Source organism: Athalia rosae, chromosome 1 (genome assembly GCF_917208135.1).
Source record: "Athalia rosae chromosome 1, iyAthRosa1.1, whole genome shotgun sequence".
NCBI classification, from domain to species: Eukaryota; Metazoa; Arthropoda; class Insecta; order Hymenoptera; family Athaliidae; genus Athalia; species Athalia rosae.
In genome coordinates, this window is record NC_064026.1 from 6,500,727 (window position 1) to 6,523,704 (window position 22,978).

Genomic DNA, 22,978 nt, shown 5'->3' on the forward strand with positions numbered 1-22,978 from the left:
CATCCGAGAATTACAGCTTTTTACAATTCATTTTATTACAAAATTCATTTTCACACATTCATCATCACATACTATATTTCAACCACAATTTGTTGTTGATATAAATTAAAGAGCGCAGGGAGAGGAAATTAATTTTAACGGACCTTAAAAATTAGAACGTACAATTGTCTCCTAGCCTTATGAGCCTCTGTAACAAAAATAAGGGAAAATGTAATCATTTTATATTCAAATTAACGTTATTGTCATTTTGAATTTGAAATTTCTGATAACATTTCAGAAACGGTAATGCTTTTTATGTGAAGCCAAAGTAATTTGCTAAAATTTTTTGTGTTTTGAAAATAGTTACTCATGTAACAATACTCACACTATGATATTGTTGATGGGAATGTGGATTAGTTTCACAAAGAAACCGATGAAACCCATAATACAGAATCCAATGGCAGTAGCAATCGCTATCTTTTGGAACTCTGTGGAACAAATGAGACCTTGAAATCTTCAAATACACTCTTATTGATATATTTTGGGGCAATTATTTGCAAACTTTGGTCAAACGGTATGTAAAATACAAGCAAGCAATTCAAGCACCAAGAAATTTTTTTACTGAGAGGATTAAGAGATTTGATTTTAATAAGCTAATACGCAAATTGATAACAAACGCAGTGTTTTGGGTTTATCAGAATTCAATGTTTTTTTGGATTATAGTTGTGCTAGCAATGAAGAATTTGAATGAAATTGTTCGGGTGTTAGTTAATGTCAGATATCCTGAAATACAATAAGTGCAGTGTTGACTTTGAATCATATCTTGTGTGACAATAGTTGAGAGCTTAACAGGAGTTGACATTAATTCTGGCTTATATGGTTTATGTTGAAGGTCTAAAATTTATTTGACAGGCAGCAGAATCAGAGGTGTTGAATGGGACCTCACCATTACAAGATATGTATGACTTACCTTTGCGGTCTGGTTTTGTGCATCTTTTGACAAGACGGATGCTGTCTTTGGCAAATTGCCGGCCAGGTTCGACTAATTTTGTAACTTGATCCATTCTCAATAGAGTTTCCTATAATTAATGGGAACATCAATGTTCGAGAGTTAGAAATTTGTCATCCAATACTCACGCATATGGAATAAACATTATTTGTACAGAGGTTTGTAAAAGATATATTATTCAAATTTAAGGTTATCCCTCTAAGTAAGTCCTATACGTAGTATTTAGGTACAGGAATTCGAATAACATAATAAAAAATAACCCATGATATTATTTTTTTAGTTCACTCACGTTGTTCCCGGTGCGAAGTTCCTTTCAAAACTACCGTACAAATGAGTAAAACTCAGCGCTGACACTAATTTTACCAGCTACGTGGACAACGTAGGACAGTACGTAATTTCCGGTTGAATTGACGTGACACTACTCTTGCACAGAAGCGGAAGTACATCAGTTCCACCCCACAAAGTGGTGATCCAACAAACCACGTAACAACCCTTTATTTTTGTTCCCTTTTTTGTTCCTTCATTCAACCACATAATTTCAGAATTCAACTTTATAGCGCTTTTGGTAGGTCGGCGATACAATAATTAATTCATTTCTGTCGATTCTAAATTTCGACAGCAGCATTTTTCTGTTTGGTACTTAATCATACCTAAAGCCGGTAAACTTGTAGGCAATTGTAGGCATCAGCTGATTTCAGAGTAACCTTATCCTCACTCTGCTAGATGGAGTTAAGTTTTTTGTTGACAAATTTTCAGAAGTACCTGGATAACCGGCAAATACTCGTCCTCATTGGTTTGGTCGTCTTATCGTTAGCGTTGATAGGGACTCTAATTTGATAAAAACTAACTGGATTTGAATATTATTCAAGTTCAAGGGTCTCATTGTTAGGAAAGTGACACATGCGCATTCGATTGATTGTGATGTAAATAATCAGGATTCACTGCTTGGCTCGACCATGATTAGTTGAAAGTCATTTGACCGTTGTACAGCTTGTTCGTTGTCGTTGTACTTCTTGTAATTGGTAGATAAGGAAAGCTGGTGATATCATATATTAAATTCTCAGCTTGTGACTTATACCTAGGACAGTTGAACGATTTTTCAGTTCCCCTTAGCATCTCGAACTGTCAACATGTTTTCAATTATTGTCTTAGCTCTGTTGAGTCTGTCATCCTTATCCAATGGTTTCAGAATTAGTAATTGTGGTATGTATATAATTTTCACACAAGCCTGTTATCGGTTCTCCAGTTACAATGTTTATTTTCCGAGGATATAGCATGAAAGGAACCATAATTTTTCGTCATTTCACTACTTTATCAAAAAGAATTTTATGATAATATCTGTTTATCATTACAGGTTCCCCGGCTGGAAGTTACAGCCGTATTTTAATTTCAGGCTGTGATGATTTGAACAATGTATGCGTATTGCATAGAGGAACAAATGTATCTATGGAGATTGATTTTCAAACAAGTAGGTTTTTATTCTTCTATCATTTCATATTAAAAAAATCTTCAATTAAAATCGAATTCAGAAGCCACTCTTCAGTCACTGATTGTCTTCTTTGCATATAATAATTTTTTTTTGTAAAATTCTTTGATCATCCAATTCTACAGTATTTGTCAATAGTAACTGCTAAGTATATAATATTTAGCTGAAAATGTTGTGGACGTGAAAACAGTTGTGCATGGCACTATACTTGTTGTGCCTATCCGGTTTCCTGTGCCGCATCCCGATGCATGCACTGATCCGAATTCTGGGCTATCTTGCCCTCTTAACAAGGAAGGACAATACCATTACAAGTCTACATTTCCAGTACATACTAAATACCCTGCGGTATGTTAAAAACCATCATTTGTATCAAGACTCAAGTAATATGAATATTAATTCTGTTCATTCTTGTTATTTAATACATGTCTTTCTGACTTAAGCAATGAATGTTTCTTGTCATAAGGTGGACCGAGGCTAATGAAAGTTGTGTTATTTATTACAGGTGTCCCTTACTGTGAAGTGGGAACTCCAGGATGAAAATGGAAATGATATTGTATGTTTTGAACTGCCGGCAAAAATACGTTGATATTTTCAAGAAATGCGTTCAACAGATTGGGTGATATTTTTATATTCACATATTTTTATTCTCGAAAAAAAAACAACTGAAATGTATGCGTGAAGTTTTGAAAATAAATGTACTTTCAACAAATGATCGCGATTTGCGTTGTACTGCCTATTGTAATATGGCAGTGGTTGTGTGCGGAAACTGCTACAGGATGTGGCTTGCATCCAATATTATTATCGTCCTGAACGACGGGAACTTGAAATAAATATATCTTCATGATTCATCAACATAATGTGCTGGGGAAAACTTTGGCGTAAAGGTAGAATGTAAGCATAAAAACTTGAAAATATTATATGTATTTCTCTTATACATTAATAACAGCATCTAGAAACAAACCTAATCAATTAATGAATAAAAACCAGGAGTGTCAAAGGTACTTATGTTGAGAAAGAAGTGTCAGTGTGTTAGATTCGTTTTCCCAAATAGACGTTTTCACATTTAACTGTCGACGAAAACTTAAGTATTGCAAAGATTGCAGAAAATTTTTGCTGCAACAGGATTGGGTTTTTTTAATTTCAACGCAATGTACTAATGGTACTAACCATCTATTTTATACATTTAGATAAACTATAGAGCAGAGAGTATTCGTCAGGATATACACGCTACACTCAGAGGCAACAGCTGGTATATTTTATAGCAACGGAGTCAATCACTTAATCATCTCAACTTTATGGCGTAAATTTTTATCTGGAAGTCCAAATTCCATAGGAGCTATTCGCGGCATATGTTGGCTCAATGGTTTACAAATAAGACCTCTCCCGTTATTGGTCTATGTAAGATTTCAAAATCTGATCAAATGCTGTTCTTGGAATTCCTATGCTCCATCGGTGGAGTATGCTGCATTTTGCCCTAGATGGTGTTTGGCGAACCAGTGAGGTGAGGATTATTTACTTATTTGTATCCCTAGTTTGAATCAAGTCTTGACGTAATTTTGATACTTATATAAGGTAGCGTCAATTATCCATTGCATCAGGTCGTTCATCTGTTCGTTCAGAGTCTATCTGGTGAATCGTACGTTTACTTCGCTGTCTAGCTGAACTTTGCTGACCATGTCTTAGGGTTTTCTGTGCCTGGTAAATTGGCTCATACTCTCTCAACTGTGCCATAAATCCTTCGTTAGGAATAATACAAAATCTTCTCTGTTGTACTATCTCATATGCTTTCCTGTAACATAGATTGTCATTGTTATTGGAAAGCGGATGTACAACCATTGTAACCACATTTACCAATACAATAAATAAGGTAAGTCTTTTCTCTGCAGAAAAGTTGAATACAAATTGAAATTGAAATTTTTCCGATTATTAGTTTTCGTGATTCATACAGTTGATTATCATCTAATTTTACAATAGTTTTCAATTCACTATTGTTCTATAGAAAATGATGCATCTAAGACACGTACTGTGTATCTGCCCAGTCATAATATTGAAGACTTACCGCTGTGTCAATCCATATGTCTCCATGACATAAGCTAACACTAATGCTGCAGATCTAGATATACCTGCATTCCCATGTACCAAGACACGACCACCAGAATCTAGTGCATCGTCGATGAAGGTTTTTACTTTTTGAAAATGTTGTATTATATTTTCAGTAACTGTATCAGCTATGTCCAGTACAAGGTATCTGCAAGTCAAGTGAAAAATTATACATTGTGACGAATGTGTAATGAACTATGATAGCAGAGTTGCGCTCACTGAAATCTATCTGGAAAATTTGGCCTGATGAAATGTGCTTCTATATCTTGTCGTACACAAACAATGTGCGTTATACCACGTTCCAATAGAGTTTCTAATTTTGCTCTACTGGCAGAGCTATATGGTCCGAGATAAAGACCTGGAATCACCTCCTGAAAGTATAACAACATAGAACTCAAGAATTAATATACTTTTAGTGCATGTATTCAGTGAAAATACTCCTCATCAAAATCTTACAGGATTCAATGCAGTCTACGCTCACCTGCATACTCCGACGCATGGTATATGTCCATACTTCTGTACCCTCCAGTGACTCCGTTGGAAGCTGGGGGTATTCGTCGTGGTCATTTTCGCCAGCTCCTTCCTGTAACAAAATGCATAAGCATCATATTACTCACTAAAAAAGTGCGCCAATGAACAAGTGCTGTATAATTTCAAATGTGCGTCAAAACCTGAAGTGCGTTGGCGGTACAACTGTGAAGAGTAGATACTCAATGATATAACTGTAGCAGCCAAAATCCTCTATCAATGTGAGACATATGTTACATTCTTGTGAGGCTGATTTGGAGGTACTTATTACCAAAAATAATCTAAAATTAGTTGTATAAAAATGTGACGTACAAGGTTTAATCCACGGGCTTTTGTATATGACATGACAGTAGATTTGATTTCTACTATTGAAGTATCGGAAGAGAAATATGGAAACATATCATCGTAGGTGCAATTCAATTAGATGTCAACGCAAACTATGAAAAGAGGTGCTGTTTGAGTTTCTGTTCATGCTTTAGGGGAGCGTGAATATAGCACGCGGGTCCTGATGGTGATGTAATATAAATCGTTGTCGATAAGAGAGGAATTTGTGGTTGAAAGGATTGTTCGATGATGTCTGTTACATGATTTTTGTAAACAAACCTTCAAAGGGTTAAAAAATTATACTCACCTCATTGTACACGAGGCCGTTGTTATCTACGGACAACATACCGGTAAACTATGTTCACGAACATGTGTCCAGTAATTTATTTTGTTGGTGTGAAACACAGGTCCGAAAGGATCGCGAATCGGGGTGAAATTTTCCGGAGCTGTCAGCCATTTGCAATACTGTTCTACATGTTGTATGTATCAGCAATTCGTCAATCCAACAAATAATTTATTCAGAAATTTAGATGCCTGCTATCGGCACCAGAAATGTAAGAAACAGAATTTCCGAGGAATTGAATAACTTCGAAGCAACGGAAGTTTGGAAGCGCATACAAGATTCATAGAGGTAAATTTGGATTGTTTGTTTAGTTTAATTTTGTTTAAAAACTTTCAGATATTCTGATCGAGGGCGCCACGTATTGTTGCAGGAGAAAGTAGGGATCCTCTTAGCAGGAGTTAGCGCTTAGGTAGCGTCATCCTGACAATTATTTGCAAACTAGTTTTGCCGTAATCAAGTCGGCGGTAAAGCGTATGAGCTCCTGTGTATGCACCAGTACTACCATGCAATGCCGTACAAAGATTGACTCTAATTTATAGGCAAATTTGCGCTATTACAAAAAATGTCATCCAAAAGATCAATATTCTAACATTGTTAGTTGAAAACATTGTTGAAAATCATAAGCACTTGTACAAAAGAAAAAAATATTGAACCAAAAGCTATCAATTTGTTTATCTTGGCCATCTTTCAATTTTCGGCCTGGAAATCTTCATTTTCGCCGGATATTTATCTAGTATAATTAATTTTTTAAGTCTATACATGGAATATAGAGATTGAATAACTCTCTACTCTCCGCGGTACCTGTAATGATCGATTATAGGCCGTTCAAAGCTATCGAAAGTGCGCAGAGGAAGCCGGTTAGGCAGACAGCGGCGGAATCATTTATAAATTCATCGTGTTTTTGCTGTGCATTTTGCGAGAAAATAATACTACTGCACAGTGTAACTGATGCAATTCGTCTAAGCTGTTGTAAAATTGTTATGACATCTGATAAAAAAGATCGGTTAAAACTTATATTTCACAACGGTTTGGATGAATATATTTCCAGGGCTAATCGAATAATTTTTGCATCACATCGTATGATGGAAATGCTCCTTACGAAACTTTGTAAATATTCATTCGCACAACATTTCCAAGGATTTGATGCCTTGAACCGATTTTTCATTTTCCTAGCCCCTCATTTTCGTCTTGTGTAAGGAAGTATTTCAACTCTCTCTGTTACAGTCTAATGCATTTCTGTGTTATGATAAATACAATGCTTGCAACCCACTTCCGTGAGTTAACGATCCTCGGCTTTAACCAAGAATCGCACAAAATCAGGATACAAATTTCTCCAGCATCATATCATCAGACTCTTCGTGTCTGAAATCATTACTAAAAAAATTTGCTTCTTCGGAAATTGGAAGAGAAAAAAAATGTCAATTCTGTTTTCGGCCAATGAGAAGGATGAAGTAAGTAGATGTAATCAAAAAGTAGCGTTTAGAATCCAACGAATTATCTTATCGTTCAAGCGCTGCTGTACAATTATCAGTAATAAAAATCGATGGAGTGATAGTGCAGCCAGAGGCTCAGTGGCCTGAACTGAAGTGATCTTTATATTATATCTTATGGGTACGCTTGTAGGTGGGGACATTTTTCACCTAGCTAGAACTGCATTTGTTCACTTCGCAGGACGTATAATAAATTCAACTGTGACCTATGAAGGGGGCTGAAAAAAAGTCATGCTTATTACGCTGCGGGTGTGCTTGTAGTTTTTTCTACTACATGTCAATGCCATGCCCGCGGGGCTACTCAACAATATCTATGATATTTATTCGAAATGAACATAAAACAGGATCGATTCCATATTTGAATAGGATTGATTTTATCGGTTTCCTGAAAAATTCTGGAAATCCGTTTTTTTTCTTTTGATCCATTAATTTTATATGAGCAGTAGTTTTTCACGCAGATCGTTAACATCTTTGTCTAGTTCTTCAGCGACCGCTGATTCGCGTGTCAAAAACGCTGAAAACATTCTGCAAGGACCAAGCTTATGCCCTGTTCTGGAGGTTCCGTCGATGGACTCTAGAGTGATCGGGTAATTTTATTATAATGTGGGTACTTATCGACCGCGAACATTGACTCACCGTCGCTTGGTTACCGTGCAGGTGATATTATGACGACGCTTTGTACTTCCGAATTTCGCGCCTTCCGTTATTATTGGAGCGACGTTCGACTTCCTGAAAATTCGATTACCCGATATCGAAATACAAAATTAGCGCGTAACGGCTTAATACGAATACGTACAAGAATTTTCGCAGGATTTAATTATAAAACGTGGGTTTTGATTGCAAATAATCATTTGAATTTACTTGAAGAAGTAAGAGGCGTGGAGTTGAATCGTAAAACTCTGAAGTTATAGAGTGTAGACGAGATTTCAGTACTTTCTAGACTTTAGTAACGGCTTGGCTCGCAGGTATGGGAATCCGTATTGCCTCAGGGGACTCACTTCAGGAGTCGCGCAATCTCCATCCTTGGATTCTAAACTGGAGCACATGGTCTCAGAACCCAACTAACAAACCAGCTAATCGCAACCTCGTTTGATCCGAGTCAAATAAATACTGGATAATTACTCGATTTACATTTGTCCTGCCTCTCACCTTCTAGATTTGAGGATAAACATAGAAATTTTTTATCCCGGCTCAAAAATTGAATTAATTGTACATCTTAATTTCACCGGAGAACAAATAATATCGAGGGAGTACGGGAATGGATCCCGTCATTTTTATGGGCAGGAATGAAGATGAAGTGGCCAATTCATTCACGGCCACTTCATCTTAGTAATAATTCTGACTGATCTGGCGGGAGGATCATTAATTTTCCGAGGGCGTACCATGGCTACTTTCGACTCTAGCTCTGTACCGCGTGCAACGTCATCGTTCCGAGCGGTTTCCGGCGTTCCTATAATTCATGCATAATTAACATTAAAGTTTATTACTAAATAATACCATCGCGTATTACACTTTCGACGTTTTGCAAGAGTTCGTAAGCGCTTCCATGTATTCCCGTGGAGTATACTTACATAATTACAATCATAAATTTCCAATTCCGAGCATTTCCAATATCTACCCGATCTCTTTCAACGCTCTTCCGACGCAAAATTGAGCTGTGCCGGCTTCCATAATACATATAATGTGCAGTTGCAACTATTGCACTCTCGGCGCGGTGTTCCCGTAATATTTTATTTATGGAAATTATGATTTCGGTATTTACATATAAAACAGATATATCATATTACATGTTACAACACAAGATTAGGTATGCACTACTTTATATCATACTTTCCAATGACGTTACACTGCAATGATATTGGATGATTAGATTTTTTGATCAGAACCGGAAAACCAAAAAAAAAATAAAAATAAAAAATAAAACACAGGCGCAAAACTAATCAACCATATTCACTGCTCCTGATCGAATTCAACCTAGAACATGCTGGAACTAAATTACCAACCGATCGAATTGACCTGCGGATAAAAATCAAAGCCTCGATGATTCGCTAATGCTGGTACGCGACTCGTGCAACGTGCCACATGCGCATGATGCAGGCTGCAGGTCTTCTCAAAAAGGCCTCGCTAGTCCAAAGGGAGCTGAGATGCAAACGGTCTCAAAGTAAACCGTGTCAAGGTGCAGGTAACCTCTTGTCAACTTCCATACGGATCCATATTTGCAAATATGTCGATCGTGATTACGCTGGCTTATCCCTAGAACAATGGGCGATCGATCAGCCGATTATAATTCTCCCATTCGGACGAGTTCCTGATGAACTCATCCCTCGGGACCAAAGTCCCGAAATCGCAAGTCCATCCGTTGCGTACGTACGGGGGCCGAATTTCGAGGGTAAGATACGGGACCCAAATAAGGGGCCAGAAGGGTCGCTACGTGAGGTGAAAGGGGTCTCGAGGCGGTCCCAATGCATCGCAATTGCATCGGACCCCCGCCCGTACTTTACTGGGCCTGGGCAGGGCAAGGCCCCGGTATAAAAGCAAACGCAACTGCCCCTTGAACACGTAGTATTTTCCAGTAAATCGCACAAGAAAAACTATCCACCATGCAGCTCGCTGTAAGTTTTCAGACATAAAGATATTATATACTTTTTTACGAACAATGACAATATTTGTACGCACACGGTAGACGGGAGAGTTTTAATTATGATGGGACTTTTTATCACTTATGATGCGCGCTCGATAAAACTGTCAAAGTCGCGAGTAAACTATTGTCGAGTTACGGCCTCTGCGGTGTTACTCTTGTATTTTTTTTTTTGTTGCTTCTTTTTCTTTCCTTTCTTCAAACAACAGCGCGCGTCGCGTTGCCTATCCCTTCGCTGATAAAAGCTCAATGCTCTCAACAATTTTAGACCTCATGACGCAGGTATTTACCTTCCTCGCTGTCTTCTAGCTATCGATTTTTCTTCTACTATTTCTCTTGTCATGATTCCACGAGGACAAAATTCAACTATTTTTCGACCCCAGATCACTCGGTCCGAAATTAGCTGGCCGGACGGTAAAACGATTTGATCTGATCGAATTGAGAAACTGGAAAGTAGGATTTAATAATTTTCTAAATTTTAGATCGTTCTCTTCGCCGTCGTGGTTGCCGTCAGCGCGCACCCAGGTCTGATCGACCCATGGGGTGCACCTCAGGTAAGAAAAAATTCTACATTACAGTTAATGCGATTCATTAGTTCCTCATCAAAGCACGCATTGAACATTGAACAAAGACCAAAATACGCATGACGATTGCACCGAGTGCCGAACGAATCGGGCAATTTTTGCGGACTTCGTACGTTTACACTACACTTTGCTAAATTTTCACCATCCGCAAAAATCACGTTGATACGAATCGGCTGGAAATGGAGAATCGATCGAATCACTCACTGTCGCATATTCGTACACATCGTCCATATTGACTACCGCATGGGTTTTTCATGAGATAAGTTGAATCGTGGTGTAAACGTGCTTTTTGAAAAATATAGGTCCACTACGCTCCAGCTCATCATCAAGTCGTTCTTCCGGCACACCAACCGACCTATGTTAAGCAATACGTACAAGAGCCGGTGCACCATTATCCTGAGGTAAAACGAATTGGCCTACGTACGCTTCGAATCCAAAGTTTTTCTATTAAAAACCGGATTCTCTTCTATTCTACAAAAATGAATCAAAGACTTCACCTCTCCTCATCGCAAATTCGTCTTTTTCATCGTATACGTTGATTTATGGCGAACGTTCCCGCGATCGTACATATCTGAGAATAATTTGTTTCCTGATTCCTATGCAACGTGCATCTATATCAGAAACCAGATTCCGACCCTTTTGGAGTCGGTGCAATTTAATCGGAGCCCAGTTTTTTTCTAGCGAATATTTATGGCTAGCATATTTCTTAATTAACCAATGGAATTTTCATCCCGTCGAATCCAGTGCGAGAGCGGCAGGTTCGCGATGGCTTTCTCTGCATCGCTAATTTCATCCCGACATTTAATTTCTTTCGATCATTAATTTCTTTCAATCAATAAAATTATTCGTTCCCTTATTCTTATATGATCGAATAAATTGTGAATATTTCAGGTAGTCGCGCACGAGCCCCAGTACATCAAGGTGGGCCACGCCGTCGCTCATGCACCGGTAGCAGTTCACCCCCAGTACGTTAAAGTCGCCCAGCCACCCCCAATTCCGGCTCTGCACCCCCAGCCTCTGAACATTAAGGTTCCTCACACCCAGTCGGTTCGCCTTCCTCTGGGCGCGGTGAAAATTCACACGCCGCATCTGATCGGAGTCCAAGTTGCCGCCCCGGAACCTGAGCCAGTGATCCAAAAGCACGCTGTCGTCCACAAAGCGGTTCACCCCGTCGCTGTTGCCCACCCCGTTCATCCCTGGTAAATTAAAAAATTAATTAAAACCATCGTCTAATTGAAGAGTCCCTGGTAGTTCGTCGACAACGGGTAAATAAATGCCGTTTGACTAGCCTGCGGCAGGTTTTATTTTGAGTTTATTTTATTTTATTTTATTTTTTTGTCAAAAAAGAGAAAAGAATCGCAAAAAATTGAAGAATCCAATCGAGAATTGAACAACTTCGCGTACGTCAGGCGAGCATGCATACGGTAACGATATGCCAAGTCGGTAGAATAATCCAGGGACTGAGAAGACCAGGCATTCAAACTAAAAAAAAAAAAAAAAAAAAACTAAAAAAAATCTCTACTTCTTAGAAACACAAAAAAAATGAATGAATAAATAATGATATAAAAATAAATTAATACTGAAATTACAAAAATACACGAATTACGTATATTCTTCTTGTGCGGCACGTGATATTGAAGAAGACGAAAAACATCAACGCTTTTCAAATACCTATACTCTCTTCTCCTCCCCCACCCATTGTATATTTGTGTAATTTTGCGCCCCCACTTTAATTTATTTTCTAATAAAATATAACTTTTACATCGATCGTGATAATCGTAGTGCATCGATCGACAATTTTATCAACCCCACACCCGTCTCTCCTTCGCTGCCCTATTTTTTATATACCAATGATTTGATGCAGGATTGGAAAAACTTGAAAATACCACGCAAGAGGATAACATGTTAGATTTACAACGCCGACGTAATACATAGAACCGCATAGGAGCTGGCTTTTACGACAGTTGTCTAGGATAGTTCACTCGGGAAAGGCAAACGCAAACCTCGTTGCAGAGAGCGCAGTGCAGGTATAATAAAGTGTGGTTGAACGATATGTGTGAAAAGAGAAGAAAAAGAAAAACGAAAAAAAAAAAAAATAAGAGAAACAAGTAAAAGAAGTCGTTAGCCTAAAATGCCCCGGGAGTTATTCGATCACGTCATCGCTGTTATGCATCAGATCGGTGTAAGTTACGCGGAAATTCATTCAGCAATCACATTGCGAATAACTTCTGCTGCAGCGGAAGAGAAATTCTTAATTCTTACATAATCGATCTACATTATTATGTACACCGGGGGATACATATACGTCTATGTAAAAAATACTTCATCCATATAGGATGCCGCATCGGCTGATAAACAGCATTTATACCAAGGCCCATTGATCTAGTAACCCGAAGACACGTAAATCAATTTTTAGTCACCATGGGAACAGGTTGGCTAACATACACGACTATTGCCCATAAATATATATACGTTCGAATTTCAATATTACGCAAAGATATACCATACCTTATAAATATTTCGGTATACTCACTTACCGATTTTAGCGGAATTCGGGGGTGGCAAAACTATGGCAATTTTGGGGAGGGTGAAACTGTGGACGCCACGTGTCAAAGTTCTTTTTTTCTATGGCCCATTTCGACAGATAGATATCACGATATAATGTGTCCTACCTATGCATGTTTGGGCAGTAGTTACGAAAAAGGGGAAGTTTCTTCGTTCGCGATCACGATTATTGGAGAGTTGAGATACGAAATTGTTGCGAACTTTGGAAACTGGGATTAGAGGAATCGAAGTGAAAATGGAACATTGTAGTGCGATAGGTATTGAGACGCGCGTTGTTCGTTGATAATAGAGACAAGATATCGCGTGTATTAATAAATCTAATGCTTCGTTCGCGTGTTTCTGGATAATCTTGTTGTTCCCATTCGGCAATAAACAGCGATTATACGATTTTAGCGGTAATTAGCACCTGGCGGCGTTTGACGGTTGTTGGGCATTCGATTATTACAATTTAAAACTTTTTTCACTCGATCACATTTTTTTTATTTTTGTTTATTTTCTATAATCACGTGTACGTCTCGTTACATTGATCGATTATTTTTCGTCGCGAATTGCGAATTTCGCTGAAATTTAAAGATCCAGAGATAACCAGGTATAAAACGACTTGTTTTCTACGATCATCAATTCGTTCAAATGTAATCGCTGATCTCTAGTTTTCCGATTAAGTCCCCCTTTGCCATAGTTGACGTTATTCACGAAACTCTAATGTCGGAGGTAAACTTTATGACTTCTCTATCTTTCATCGGTGGCGGAAGTCGACGATTGCCACAGTTTTTTTTTTTTGTGACAAAAAAAAAAAAATAATTAGAGACAAGTTTGAGAATTGTTTTAGAAACGAAAGAACCAACGTAAAAAAATAGAGCATTTATTCCGCTCCATCGTTGAAAATAATTATTCAAAGTTTTTTTTACAATTAAAAACATTTTTCACCTTAATCACGATCAAGAGTACCTGATAATTTTCCAATCAACAATTAATCCTCCCTCCTTTTTTCCGCGCCACGGAGAAGTTTTATTCCTACAATTTATAGTTTATGAGGTTGTTCCTTCGAGGGTGAATGAAAAGTTTTTTTACGTCGCCTTATCAATTATTATGTCTGTAGTAATCCATACCGCACGCGCGGAAATTTCCCTATGCGATAACTCTGTTCAACAAATATAGCATACGTTAGGGTAATTCGTTGGGGAAGACGGAAACATGTTATGGTACGGAGACTCGTCGGGGCGGGCAGCGGTCAGTCGTTGGTCAGTTGTCAGTTATACCCGTTCATCGGTTCGATCCGCGGTTTCCAACGTTCATTTGAACATGGACACTGAGAACGGTGAGTCCTCGCCAGAGCGAAGAATTCTTTTTTCGAACGATGAACCGAATCCGGGGCGAAGGAAGCGAATTAATTTAGCGAGCGAATCGAGTTCGCTTTCGTTACTTCGAGGTGCATAATTCATCGTCTGCAGTTGGAGCGTGTCTGCGGATTCTTTCGCGAATCAGACGTTCCTTTCACCGTTTTCCGTGCATGTCAAATATATCCCTGAATCCGATTTAGCAGCGCTTGCGCTTCAATGTTGCATGCTGCAAAGCTAAACCGTTGAGACAAATTGTATCTGTACTTCTGCAGTTGAGACGTTGAAAGGCGCAAGAATTGCGCAATCCGCAACTCCAAGTTCCCCAGCGATTCTCAGTCGACCGGCCGCGCGTTTCTACCGCAGATCTCTAATTGTGCACCGATCTCGTTGATTACCGTTGATTTTGCTACATTTTCTAATTTCGCCAATTACCTTTATGCCGCCCAGCTGCGGTGATTTAGTTTACCGAGTACCTCCGAAGGCGGTAGACGATGGTGAAATACCATCTCATGGTCGACATAATTGTTCCCTCCATATAAAGCGGAATTATTCAGCTCTGCGTTACCGCGTATCAGACGCCGCCGTTAGGATACTGGAAAAATGTTGTAAAGTGTCAAGTGCGGTACGAGGTGAAGACTTTCATTGAGATGAACCGGATCGGAGAAATGATAGATTTTGTTCCACTACTCGATGATGCGGGCGGAGGCCGCAGATCGAGGTGATTTTTTACCCAATGCATATAAACGCAAACGTTTATACGTGCAGCCGTAAAATCTGATTGCGTTATATTATCCGCACTATATAGCCTGCGATTTTATAGCGTACCTAACTACATTCCAGGGTTTACCTCCTATGTTCGATCCATACAGCTGAACTTTATTTTCAGAAAATTGTCATTTTCCCTTTCTATAGTTTTACAGTTAGTCGATTGCGACATCCTTGACTTTGTTTGACAATTCGCAGCCATATCGTATTTATGAATTATGCATAAAACTATGAAATTTCTATACGTGTTCCTCTCTCTCTCTCTCTGTCTCTCTGTGTGTGTGCGATAAAATGTCCAACAATAAATTCAGCAGCTTGAATTTGAAGAAAGTAATTTCTGGTTATTACCCGAGCTTCGCGTGCATCGATTAGCGTTAATGAAATTAGATTCGGTTGGTTAACGATCGATTATTTTACTTCAATTAATTTTTCCTTTTACAGGGCCTGTTTCCCCGTACTCGATCGGCAGCGACAAACATCTTGTCCCGATTAAAACCAGGGGCACATTGTGAGAACTTTTACCTGTTACTTAAATATTCGCATTTAATTGAATGAAATATGAACGCGTCAATTTTATTGGAAGTGACCACCTGTGGCATGCGACTCATTAGGAGTAACGACTGTGGAACAAAAATTGTCTTTAAAAATTGTCTTGACGGAAATATACATTAGGCCGATGGTTTTTTGGTAGAAAAGTGGAGAAGGTAAATCTTGAGTCGTACACATGGGGTACCCAGGGGGTTACGTAAAGTGGCGAATTGAATTTAACATGAGCTTTCACTGCGACTGTCGTCGCCACTTTACTTTTCCATTACCGAGTTGATTAGACATTGTCAAGAAAGACTGTACTAACAATAAGTGAACTTTGTAACTATGTACGAGGTACGATTCGCTGATGCGAGAATAATTGACCTCTTCATTTACCTTTTTTCTCTTTCTTTACTATTTTTCATACAGATTTAAAACTGGCAAACGGGAATTCAGAAGGATAATAATGGCTCTAGCAGTTATTGTCGCAATCCTTATGATAGTCGTCATAGTTTTGGCGGTGCTTTGTAAGTAAAACTTGTTGAGGTCGAGTAAAGTTCAGTTGTCGGTTGTTCCTGATTTCAAGTTACTAGGTAATTTTCTCTTATCTCTCTTCAGACTCCAAGCCTGGGCCGCGCTACAAGGTCTGCGGTACAGAGCAGTGTATTCGAATAGGTTGGTATTGTCTTCGAAATTGACAAACGTGAATTGAAAGTTAATCAGTTTTTTTTTTCAATAAATTTATAGCCGCGAGCTTAAAACAGTCTATGAACTTATCAGCTAACCCTTGTGAGGATTTTTACGAGTGAGTTGACTTTTTATTCCACGTTTGCGTCGAAAGTTCGGATTCTTCCGCTCTGGACTTTTACTTTATCGATAAAATCGCTCCAGATACGCTTGCGGGAGGTGGTCTAGAGAACATCCGACTCCGGACTCCAGTTCGACGCACTCGTGGTTCAGCGAAAGGATGACTCGAGTATCGCGAACTATTCGCGATCTTTTGAGAAGAAATTCTACTCTTGATACACCTTGGGCGGTGATGGAAGCTAAAAATCTTTACACCAGCTGCGTTGACGTCGGTGGGTTTGTGTCGTAGAAAAAAAAAAAGAAAAATCCAAAATCAATAAATTAATAAATCTATGAATTCACACCCTGCGATATAAATTCACAGCGACTCTGAACGACCTTGGTCTTTTACCGCTGCAGCGTCTATTGGAACACCTTGACCTGCCTGAGATTCCCGCTATATTCTCAGGGACAACGGGTAACTACATGGGGCAACTCGCTAGGGTAAAAAGAACTCTGGGTAAAGATATATTCTTTGGATTGGACATTTTTCCTGATCCAAAAAATAAAACGAGGAACATTATGATGCTTGGAGCGCCGTCGACAACCAGCCCCCTGCCGAGGTACATACTGAAACGCTTCATTCCTCGCTAGAAACCAAATTAAACTTTTAGCGACATCGAGAATCGAAGTTATCTATTCATTTTATTTGCTGCAATCTTTTTTCGATTCTCAAAATCCCCAGCGACAAAGAGTTGGACAAACGGGTGCATCGTGCCAGAATGCAGACGCTGAGTTTGGAAGAAGACACGGAGGATGAGGACGAAAGCGATGGGCTAGCTTCTGTTGAGCAACTTTACATGATGGACGTGATCAGGGAAGTTATTAGCAACGGTACAGCAAAAATGTGCAACTCCAACCGTACCGGGTCCCCAAATGATACCGAAATATCTCGTGTTGCACGACAGATCTACCGGATGAGCGGAAAGATATATTTTGTAAGAGTCTAATAAGCTACACATATTCGATACAAAAGCGGTCAAATTATGACCACTAAATATTGCCTACAGTTGGTTCATGGCGATACGAATGATACGGCCGAGGAAGACATCGAAGACGAAGATTACATGTACATCGACGATCTGCAAGATATCACAGACGAGTACGTGAAAAATGTCAACGTCAGTCTAAAGCCAAGAAAAATCTGGCGACCGTTTATAGAGGAAGTTTTGAGTGATCTTGTTGATCTAGATTTGTCAAAGAAGGATAAGGTGTTGGTGGAAGATTTGGATTACTTGAAGGAAGTGGCTGTTCTCATGTCGGCTGCTGATGACGAGATTCTGGGTGAGCTCGGGGATGAAGATTAACGGATAATCGGATGATGCAAAAATCGAACGCCTTGATTTTGAGGTACCCAATAATGGTAACCGAAATCTGTCTCATCTTTCTTGCAGAAGCGACCGTCTGGTGGACAGTGCTGGACGTAGTGGTTCCTCATTCGTCAGAAAATTTGAGACGCGCTTGGGCGATGTACTTGCATAGCGTTACGAACATCGAAGTTTTGGAGTCTCGATCCTTGCACTGTGCTAATATCGTTAATGAGTTGATGGGTAAGCCTAATGAATGAGGAATTAATTATTTCGAATATTTTTGCTCGCGTGAAAAACGTAAGGCCTTTCATTGCTTCTTTAACGTGCGTGGCAGGCATGGCGGTTGCCTGGCTTTTTGTGGATCCAAAATTTCACTCAAAAATTGGCCCCTACGTTGTTGAAATGCTCGAAGATATCAGAGAAGCATTCGCAGCACTCGTAATGCGGGCAGACTGGATGGACAGAGAAACGAAAATGTCAACACTTGAGAAAGGGAAAAAAATGACATCAGCGATCGGCTATCCTCGTTGGCTCTTCGAGAAAGGAGAGTTAGACGAATATTATGAAGGGGTGCGGATTTCAATGAGTCGAAAAACTATTGGGTTTTCGTAATGTCATTAGAATGCTCATTTTTTTGCAGATAAATATGTCAGCGGACGCCTTTTTGGATAACATGTTGCAGATGGTAGAAGTGAGAAGCTTATATGAATTGAAAAGTCTTCACGATGTAAATCCCGCGAACCAAATTTTGTGAGTCGAAACATGTACGAAAAGTCAGAATTCCTATATGCCGAAAAATCTTCGGTTCACCCTGATTATTTTTACTCCGAATTTCACAGCTGGGCTACCGATCCTACCGATGTCAACGCCTTCCATACCTTCCAAGCTAATCAGATAAGTTAGTAACAATTTCTAATAAGCACTACAGCTGAACTTCGCGTCGGTTAGTCCTTCACATAAATATTTCCGCTCCGTAGAAACTTGTTATTAGCAAGCCTTCTTACGATCAGTCGAATGAAATTCGTGCAAAAGTTACAGTATATTTCAGCGCAAACATTGAGCTTTTGCCGTGGCTCTCGGTTGATTAATTTGTCATCTAAATTAAGTTTTTTCGAACGATTTGGACGCAGCTGTACCAGTTGGCATATTGCAGTTTCCTTTCTACGAACTGGGCTTAGAGTAAGAAGAATGAACGTTGGCACATTATATTGAGAGAAACGTGTTAAATGCAGTAACGTACCCCACCGATTGGTCGATTTCTTTTGTTCAATTTTCCGAACAATGTTTCAGATCCCTAAACTACGGTGCAATTGGTACGGTGCTCGGGCACGAATTGACCCACGGTTTCGATAACAGTGGAAGACAATTCGATAGCACTGGCAATCTTAGACAATGGTGGTCCAACGAAACCATCGACGAATACACGGAGAAGACACAGTGCTTCGTCGATCACTACGGCACTTACTACGAAGAGAAGGTATCCGAAGGAGTTTTGAATTTCGTATAACTCGCGATATTTCTTTCTGCGAAAAGAAAATTTTTCCATTCCACAGGTTGACCGATACGTCGACGGTGAGTTGACTCTGGGTGAAAATATTGCCGACAATGGGGGATTGCGAGAAGCGGTATGGGCGTACAGAAGATGGAAATCACGGCACGGTGCGGAGGAATCGCTTCCGGGTTTCGATCACTTGTCGTCCGAGCAGCTCTTGTTTCTCGCTTTCGGTCACGTGAGTGAAGCGTGATTTATCACTGTTCCATCGCGATTGAAATAATCGAGAATACATTCTAGTTGAGATTCCTGCTGTTCGTAGATTTGGTGTGAGTCGTACTCAACCTCGTCTTTGAAATGGATGTTGATGGACAGTCATTGCCCCGGACATGTGAGACTGACCGCATCGTTAAGAAATTCCCATGAGTTCAGCGAGGCTTGGAAATGTCCTGTTGGTTCTAACATGAATCCTGAGAAGAAGTGTCAAATATGGTAGATATATGGGTAAAAGATTCAATCAATTCAATTGTATGAAACAGTTTTTAAAATCGGTTGATACTCGAGTCTAACAACTTCGAATCGGATTCGGGGTTTACGAATTGTCTCGAACCGTGAATGATTTCAGGCAAGGATTGGGCTCAATAAATAAAGATCGTATTCGTAATATCGAATTTTTATTAACTTGTCATGGTTATATAATGTCTATATTCATAATACGTACGCTATTTACGTACGTCACGAATATCGGCAAGGAAAAAGCATTTTTGAAGAAGTGGGAAATCGGTATATCCAGAGGTGGAGGTCATAGCTAATTCACCGTCTCCTAGTAACTCTCGTTTCGAAGCTATATCAGCTTCTACGTTCAACTCTGGCAATCGTGTCCGTGGATGTTATTGACCCCGGAGTGGTTCAACGATCTATTCTACTTTTTGGGCGTTGAACTCTTTGTGCGCCACTGCAGGCACCACTGGTACAACTGGAGCAGGGAAGTGGTATGGGTTGTAGCCTGGGTATCCCAGAGCGCGGTTCTGGAGGTAGTTCGATGCTTCCGGGTGGTGAGGGAATGGAGCAAGAGGTGCGTGTGGGTCGATCACAGTTTTGCCTTTGTAGACAGGGTTGTATGCACCGGTGTAGGGGGTGGCACCACCGAGATAAGTTCCGGGGTAAGCTCCTGTGTATGTACCTGGGTAAGCTCCTGTCGGGTAAGCACCGTTCCATCCAAGTTTACCGTAGTTGTTGTTCCATTGTCCGTTGTATGCTCCGGTGTAGCCAGCGTATCCTGGGTACGCGGCGTTGTAGCCCGGGTTGTACCTGGCGTGGTCCCAGGCGTTGAGTCCCGGAGTGTAGGCGCCGACGGCGGGATGGTACGGGGCCACTGGGGTCTGGTGTTTGGCGTCGAAGGTTGCAGATCCGGGTCCAGTGTAAGGCTTGGCAGGTTCTGCCTCGAGTGCCTTGGCCTTGGCGACTCCGCTGTCTACGGCAGGGCTCTTGTGTGCTTCTGCAAAGTGTGGGTTACGATTGCTTACTGATTCTTTATTTGGACACTGTTTCACCTGTTTCACTAAAAGCATCGCCGAGTAGCTAAATTATAGTAAGCGTGAATAATTACCTGGGGCAACTGCTTGATTTTCGTGGTGGTGGGCCTGTTCGACTTGGGTGGACTTGGTTTGGAATTCAGGTACGCTCTTCTCGTATTGTTGTGGCTGTACGGGAGTGGGTACTTGCTGTTCAGCGGCAACGGGTTCATGCTCTTGAACGGCGCCAGCTTTACCTTTCGACACATGTTCGTTTTGCGCAACAGCGGCTTGTTCAACCTGGGACTGCTCAACGGCTACGACAGCCTGGGTTTGCTCAGCGTTCACGGGAACCTGGGTCTGTTCAGCGGAAACTGAATGCTGGCTCTGCTCGACGGGAACGGGGTACTGGCTCTGTTCGACGGGAGCGGGGTACTGGCTCTGTTCGACGGGAACGGGGTACTGGCTTTGCTCAGCGGAAACGGGAGCGGTTCTGACATTTTCTACAGGCTCGGGCTTTTCAGCAACTTCGTGAACATGGCTGTGTTCAACGGGGGTCTCTACAGCTTCGGCAGTTTTGACGGCGTATTGTTGTTCCGGCTGAACGGCGGCAGGGACGGGGGCGACGTCAGCCTCAGCTTGGACAAAGGTGCGCTCACCTACAGCCTGTACCTGTATACAAAGCCAATGATTATTGATATGCGGTGAACAAGACAATGCTACAAGTTCCTCCGGTACGGACTCTACGATCACATGAAAAAAGCTTAGATTAGATTTGGCACCTTTTCAGCTTCGACCGCGCTGGACTCGACAGCGGCTTGGGCAACTTGCTGCTCAGCGGATGTTACTTCATGGCTGGGGGCATCGTGGGCAACAGCTTGTTGTTCCTGGACCGGACTGGATTCTACGGGTGTAGCTGGAGCTGGAGCTGGAGCCTGACCTACGAGGCCACTTCCGCAGCCCTCAAGAGCCCTGGCGGTGTTGAACTCGTTCTGATGGTGCTGATGGACATCACCGACTTGATGGTGTACGGGGTTGTAGCGGGCATCACCCGGGAGGATGGTCCTCCTTAGCCTCACCGAAGGAGCGGCGAATGCAGCGGCCACAAGGCAGATCTGTAAAATATTTGACAACCGAACATTTATTCTGGATTCACAAGCTCACAGACTTTGATGCAGTGATAAGTTGGATCGACGTTTGTTCGGAGAACGTGATAACAATGGGATGATATGGAATATTTTTCATCGGTGATGCAGGTAATCGAATAAAATCGATGTAACGAAATCGAGTGCTTCATTCTTAACAAGCGATTTCGGCTTCGGCTTATGCGATTCTAGGCGTGACTTTGATTGCAATGTGTTTATGCACTTGATATTTAGAAAACAGCAAATCGACGAGTCGACTGGAAATTATGAAAAAAAATCAATGTAAAATGTAGGCCTGATTCATTTGAGTTACCAAACTTCTGCATCTGCAGTAAAACGGACAACGTTCATACCGGGTACAAAATTTTTAACTAATCGACCCCGCCGAGTGATGAATTAAAGTCATTATACTATATGCAACGTTAACTGTCCTTATGGAGATTCGATTGAGTTTCAAGTTGAATGATAATTTTCCCCCCCGGCAAAATAAAAAGTTACTCAAAATCCTCACCACAATGAGTAGCTTCATGTTGGGCGGTTGTATCACGGCAGATTGTGAATAGAAGACTGAGCACTGATATCGGCTGATTTCGACCTTTTATACTTCAGGATGATCCTCCCAAATATTTGACGATCCAATGGCATTGGAAGAACTAGACTTTTTTTATTCATTTTTTTTTATTCTTTTCCTCCACGCTTCTCTCAGCTACTAGTTTATTTCAATATATCTGGAGTCAGACTCAATATTAGCGATATATCGCAAACAGGCACAAAATGATCGGAAAATAATTTGCATACATCGAATTACCAATTTTTTCCTGTGGGTTTAGCCCGCTGGATCATGGTAAGAGTTTCGCATGATTCTAACTTTCAAAATTAGTTATTTACCAGATACAAAGTTCTACATCTGCATCTGATTGTGAGTACAGATACTGCAACAATTCAAGTATGATTCAACGAATCTATAGGAAGAAGTAGTTGTGTAAAGATAA

General features: G+C 40.5%; 6 protein-coding genes across 12 annotated transcripts; 3 read left to right on the top strand and 3 right to left on the bottom strand.

Annotated features, from left to right (window-relative positions):
* Positions 1 to 10: 10 nt before the first annotated feature.
* On the bottom strand, positions 11 to 1,430 carry LOC105688573 (protein transport protein Sec61 subunit gamma). The gene is made up of 4 exons (XM_012405003.3): positions 1,278 to 1,430; positions 950 to 1,058; positions 365 to 467; positions 11 to 187 (listed from the first exon to the last, which is right to left on the bottom strand). The coding sequence occupies exons 2-4, from the start codon at positions 1,041 to 1,043 to the stop codon at positions 178 to 180; spliced, it is 207 nt and encodes a 68-aa protein (XP_012260426.1). The 5' UTR covers positions 1,044 to 1,058; positions 1,278 to 1,430; the 3' UTR covers positions 11 to 177.
* A 313-nt stretch (positions 1,431 to 1,743) lies between these two features.
* Positions 1,744 to 3,183, top strand: LOC105688562 (NPC intracellular cholesterol transporter 2 homolog a-like). Its single transcript, XM_012404992.3, has 4 exons — positions 1,744 to 2,191; positions 2,343 to 2,456; positions 2,638 to 2,819; positions 2,977 to 3,183. The coding sequence occupies exons 1-4, from the start codon at positions 2,119 to 2,121 to the stop codon at positions 3,058 to 3,060; spliced, it is 453 nt and encodes a 150-aa protein (XP_012260415.2). The 5' UTR covers positions 1,744 to 2,118; the 3' UTR covers positions 3,061 to 3,183.
* A 193-nt stretch (positions 3,184 to 3,376) lies between these two features.
* Positions 3,377 to 6,106, bottom strand: LOC105688546 (serine/threonine/tyrosine-interacting protein-like). 2 transcript variants are annotated; one of them, XM_012404973.3, is made up of 5 exons: positions 5,734 to 6,106; positions 5,056 to 5,157; positions 4,794 to 4,945; positions 4,534 to 4,722; positions 3,377 to 4,263 (listed from the first exon to the last, which is right to left on the bottom strand). In XM_012404973.3, the coding sequence occupies exons 1-5, from the start codon at positions 5,770 to 5,772 to the stop codon at positions 4,053 to 4,055; spliced, it is 693 nt and encodes a 230-aa protein (XP_012260396.1). In that variant the 5' UTR covers positions 5,773 to 6,106; the 3' UTR covers positions 3,377 to 4,052. The 2 variants fall into 2 exon arrangements, with proteins under 2 accessions (XP_012260396.1, XP_012260384.2); XM_012404961.3 differs by lacking the exon at positions 5,734 to 6,106 and adding an exon at positions 5,415 to 5,595.
* A 3,580-nt stretch (positions 6,107 to 9,686) lies between these two features.
* On the top strand, positions 9,687 to 12,248 carry LOC105688163 (splicing factor 3A subunit 2-like). Its single transcript, XM_012404262.3, has 4 exons — positions 9,687 to 9,871; positions 10,380 to 10,451; positions 10,784 to 10,882; positions 11,373 to 12,248. The coding sequence occupies exons 1-4, from the start codon at positions 9,860 to 9,862 to the stop codon at positions 11,682 to 11,684; spliced, it is 495 nt and encodes a 164-aa protein (XP_012259685.1). The 5' UTR covers positions 9,687 to 9,859; the 3' UTR covers positions 11,685 to 12,248.
* Positions 12,249 to 12,417: 169 nt separating this feature from the next.
* Positions 12,418 to 20,345, top strand: LOC105688141 (neprilysin-1). 6 transcript variants are annotated; one of them, XM_048660056.1, is made up of 17 exons: positions 12,418 to 12,508; positions 15,593 to 15,659; positions 16,109 to 16,206; positions 16,298 to 16,354; positions 16,403 to 16,484; positions 16,571 to 16,758; positions 16,851 to 17,088; positions 17,211 to 17,463; positions 17,536 to 17,809; positions 17,920 to 18,075; positions 18,170 to 18,405; positions 18,476 to 18,585; positions 18,675 to 18,733; positions 18,966 to 19,014; positions 19,126 to 19,312; positions 19,389 to 19,565; positions 19,650 to 20,345. In XM_048660056.1, exons 3-17 carry the CDS (start codon positions 16,146 to 16,148, stop codon positions 19,821 to 19,823), a joined length of 2,301 nt encoding a protein of 766 aa, XP_048516013.1. In that variant the 5' UTR covers positions 12,418 to 12,508; positions 15,593 to 15,659; positions 16,109 to 16,145; the 3' UTR covers positions 19,824 to 20,345. The 6 variants fall into 6 exon arrangements, with proteins under 6 accessions (XP_048516013.1, XP_048516012.1, XP_048516010.1 ...); XM_048660055.1 differs by having other exon boundaries at positions 12,423 to 12,663; XM_048660053.1 differs by lacking the exon at positions 12,418 to 12,508 and adding an exon at positions 14,219 to 14,364.
* LOC125499731 (cytadherence high molecular weight protein 1-like) lies at positions 19,985 to 22,653 on the bottom strand. Its single transcript, XM_048648956.1, has 4 exons — positions 22,498 to 22,653; positions 21,624 to 21,956; positions 20,937 to 21,513; positions 19,985 to 20,825 (listed from the first exon to the last, which is right to left on the bottom strand). The coding sequence occupies exons 1-4, from the start codon at positions 22,513 to 22,515 to the stop codon at positions 20,245 to 20,247; spliced, it is 1,509 nt and encodes a 502-aa protein (XP_048504913.1). The 5' UTR covers positions 22,516 to 22,653; the 3' UTR covers positions 19,985 to 20,244.
* Positions 22,654 to 22,978: the final 325 nt, after the last annotated feature.

Excerpts from the sequence above, each read along its gene's own strand:
- LOC105688163 (XM_012404262.3), top strand. Across the intron at positions 10,452-10,783 it reads ACCCATGGGGTGCACCTCAG|GTCCACTACGCTCCAGCTCA; the intron begins GTAAGAAAAAAT and ends TGAAAAATATAG. Across the intron at positions 10,883-11,372 it reads CGGTGCACCATTATCCTGAG|GTAGTCGCGCACGAGCCCCA; the intron begins GTAAAACGAATT and ends TGAATATTTCAG.
- LOC105688141 (XM_048660053.1), top strand. The coding sequence starts at position 14,241 with ATGTTATGGTACGGAGACTCGTCGGGGCGGGCAGCGGTCAGTCGTTGG. Across the intron at positions 15,660-16,108 it reads ATTAAAACCAGGGGCACATT|ATTTAAAACTGGCAAACGGG; the intron begins GTGAGAACTTTT and ends TTTTTCATACAG. Across the intron at positions 18,406-18,475 it reads TAGACGAATATTATGAAGGG|ATAAATATGTCAGCGGACGC; the intron begins GTGCGGATTTCA and ends ATTTTTTTGCAG.
- LOC105688546 (XM_012404961.3), bottom strand. The coding sequence starts at position 5,501 with ATGTTTCCATATTTCTCTTCCGATACTTCAATAGTAGAAATCAAATCT. Across the intron at positions 4,946-5,055 it reads CCATGCGTCGGAGTATGCAG|GAGGTGATTCCAGGTCTTTA; the intron begins GTGAGCGTAGAC and ends TTATACTTTCAG. Across the intron at positions 4,723-4,793 it reads AATTTTCCAGATAGATTTCA|ATACCTTGTACTGGACATAG; the intron begins GTGAGCGCAACT and ends CTTGACTTGCAG.
- LOC125499731 (XM_048648956.1), bottom strand. Across the intron at positions 21,514-21,623 it reads GCGCGGTCGAAGCTGAAAAG|GTACAGGCTGTAGGTGAGCG; the intron begins GTGCCAAATCTA and ends CTTTGTATACAG. Across the intron at positions 20,826-20,936 it reads AAATCAAGCAGTTGCCCCAG|AAGCACACAAGAGCCCTGCC; the intron begins GTAATTATTCAC and ends CACACTTTGCAG.
- LOC105688573 (XM_012405003.3), bottom strand. The coding sequence starts at position 1,043 with ATGGATCAAGTTACAAAATTAGTCGAACCTGGCCGGCAATTTGCCAAA. Across the intron at positions 468-949 it reads CACAAAACCAGACCGCAAAG|AGTTCCAAAAGATAGCGATT; the intron begins GTAAGTCATACA and ends TTTGTTCCACAG.
- LOC105688562 (XM_012404992.3), top strand. The coding sequence starts at position 2,119 with ATGTTTTCAATTATTGTCTTAGCTCTGTTGAGTCTGTCATCCTTATCC. Across the intron at positions 2,192-2,342 it reads TTTCAGAATTAGTAATTGTG|GTTCCCCGGCTGGAAGTTAC; the intron begins GTATGTATATAA and ends TTATCATTACAG. Across the intron at positions 2,457-2,637 it reads GGAGATTGATTTTCAAACAA|CTGAAAATGTTGTGGACGTG; the intron begins GTAGGTTTTTAT and ends TATAATATTTAG.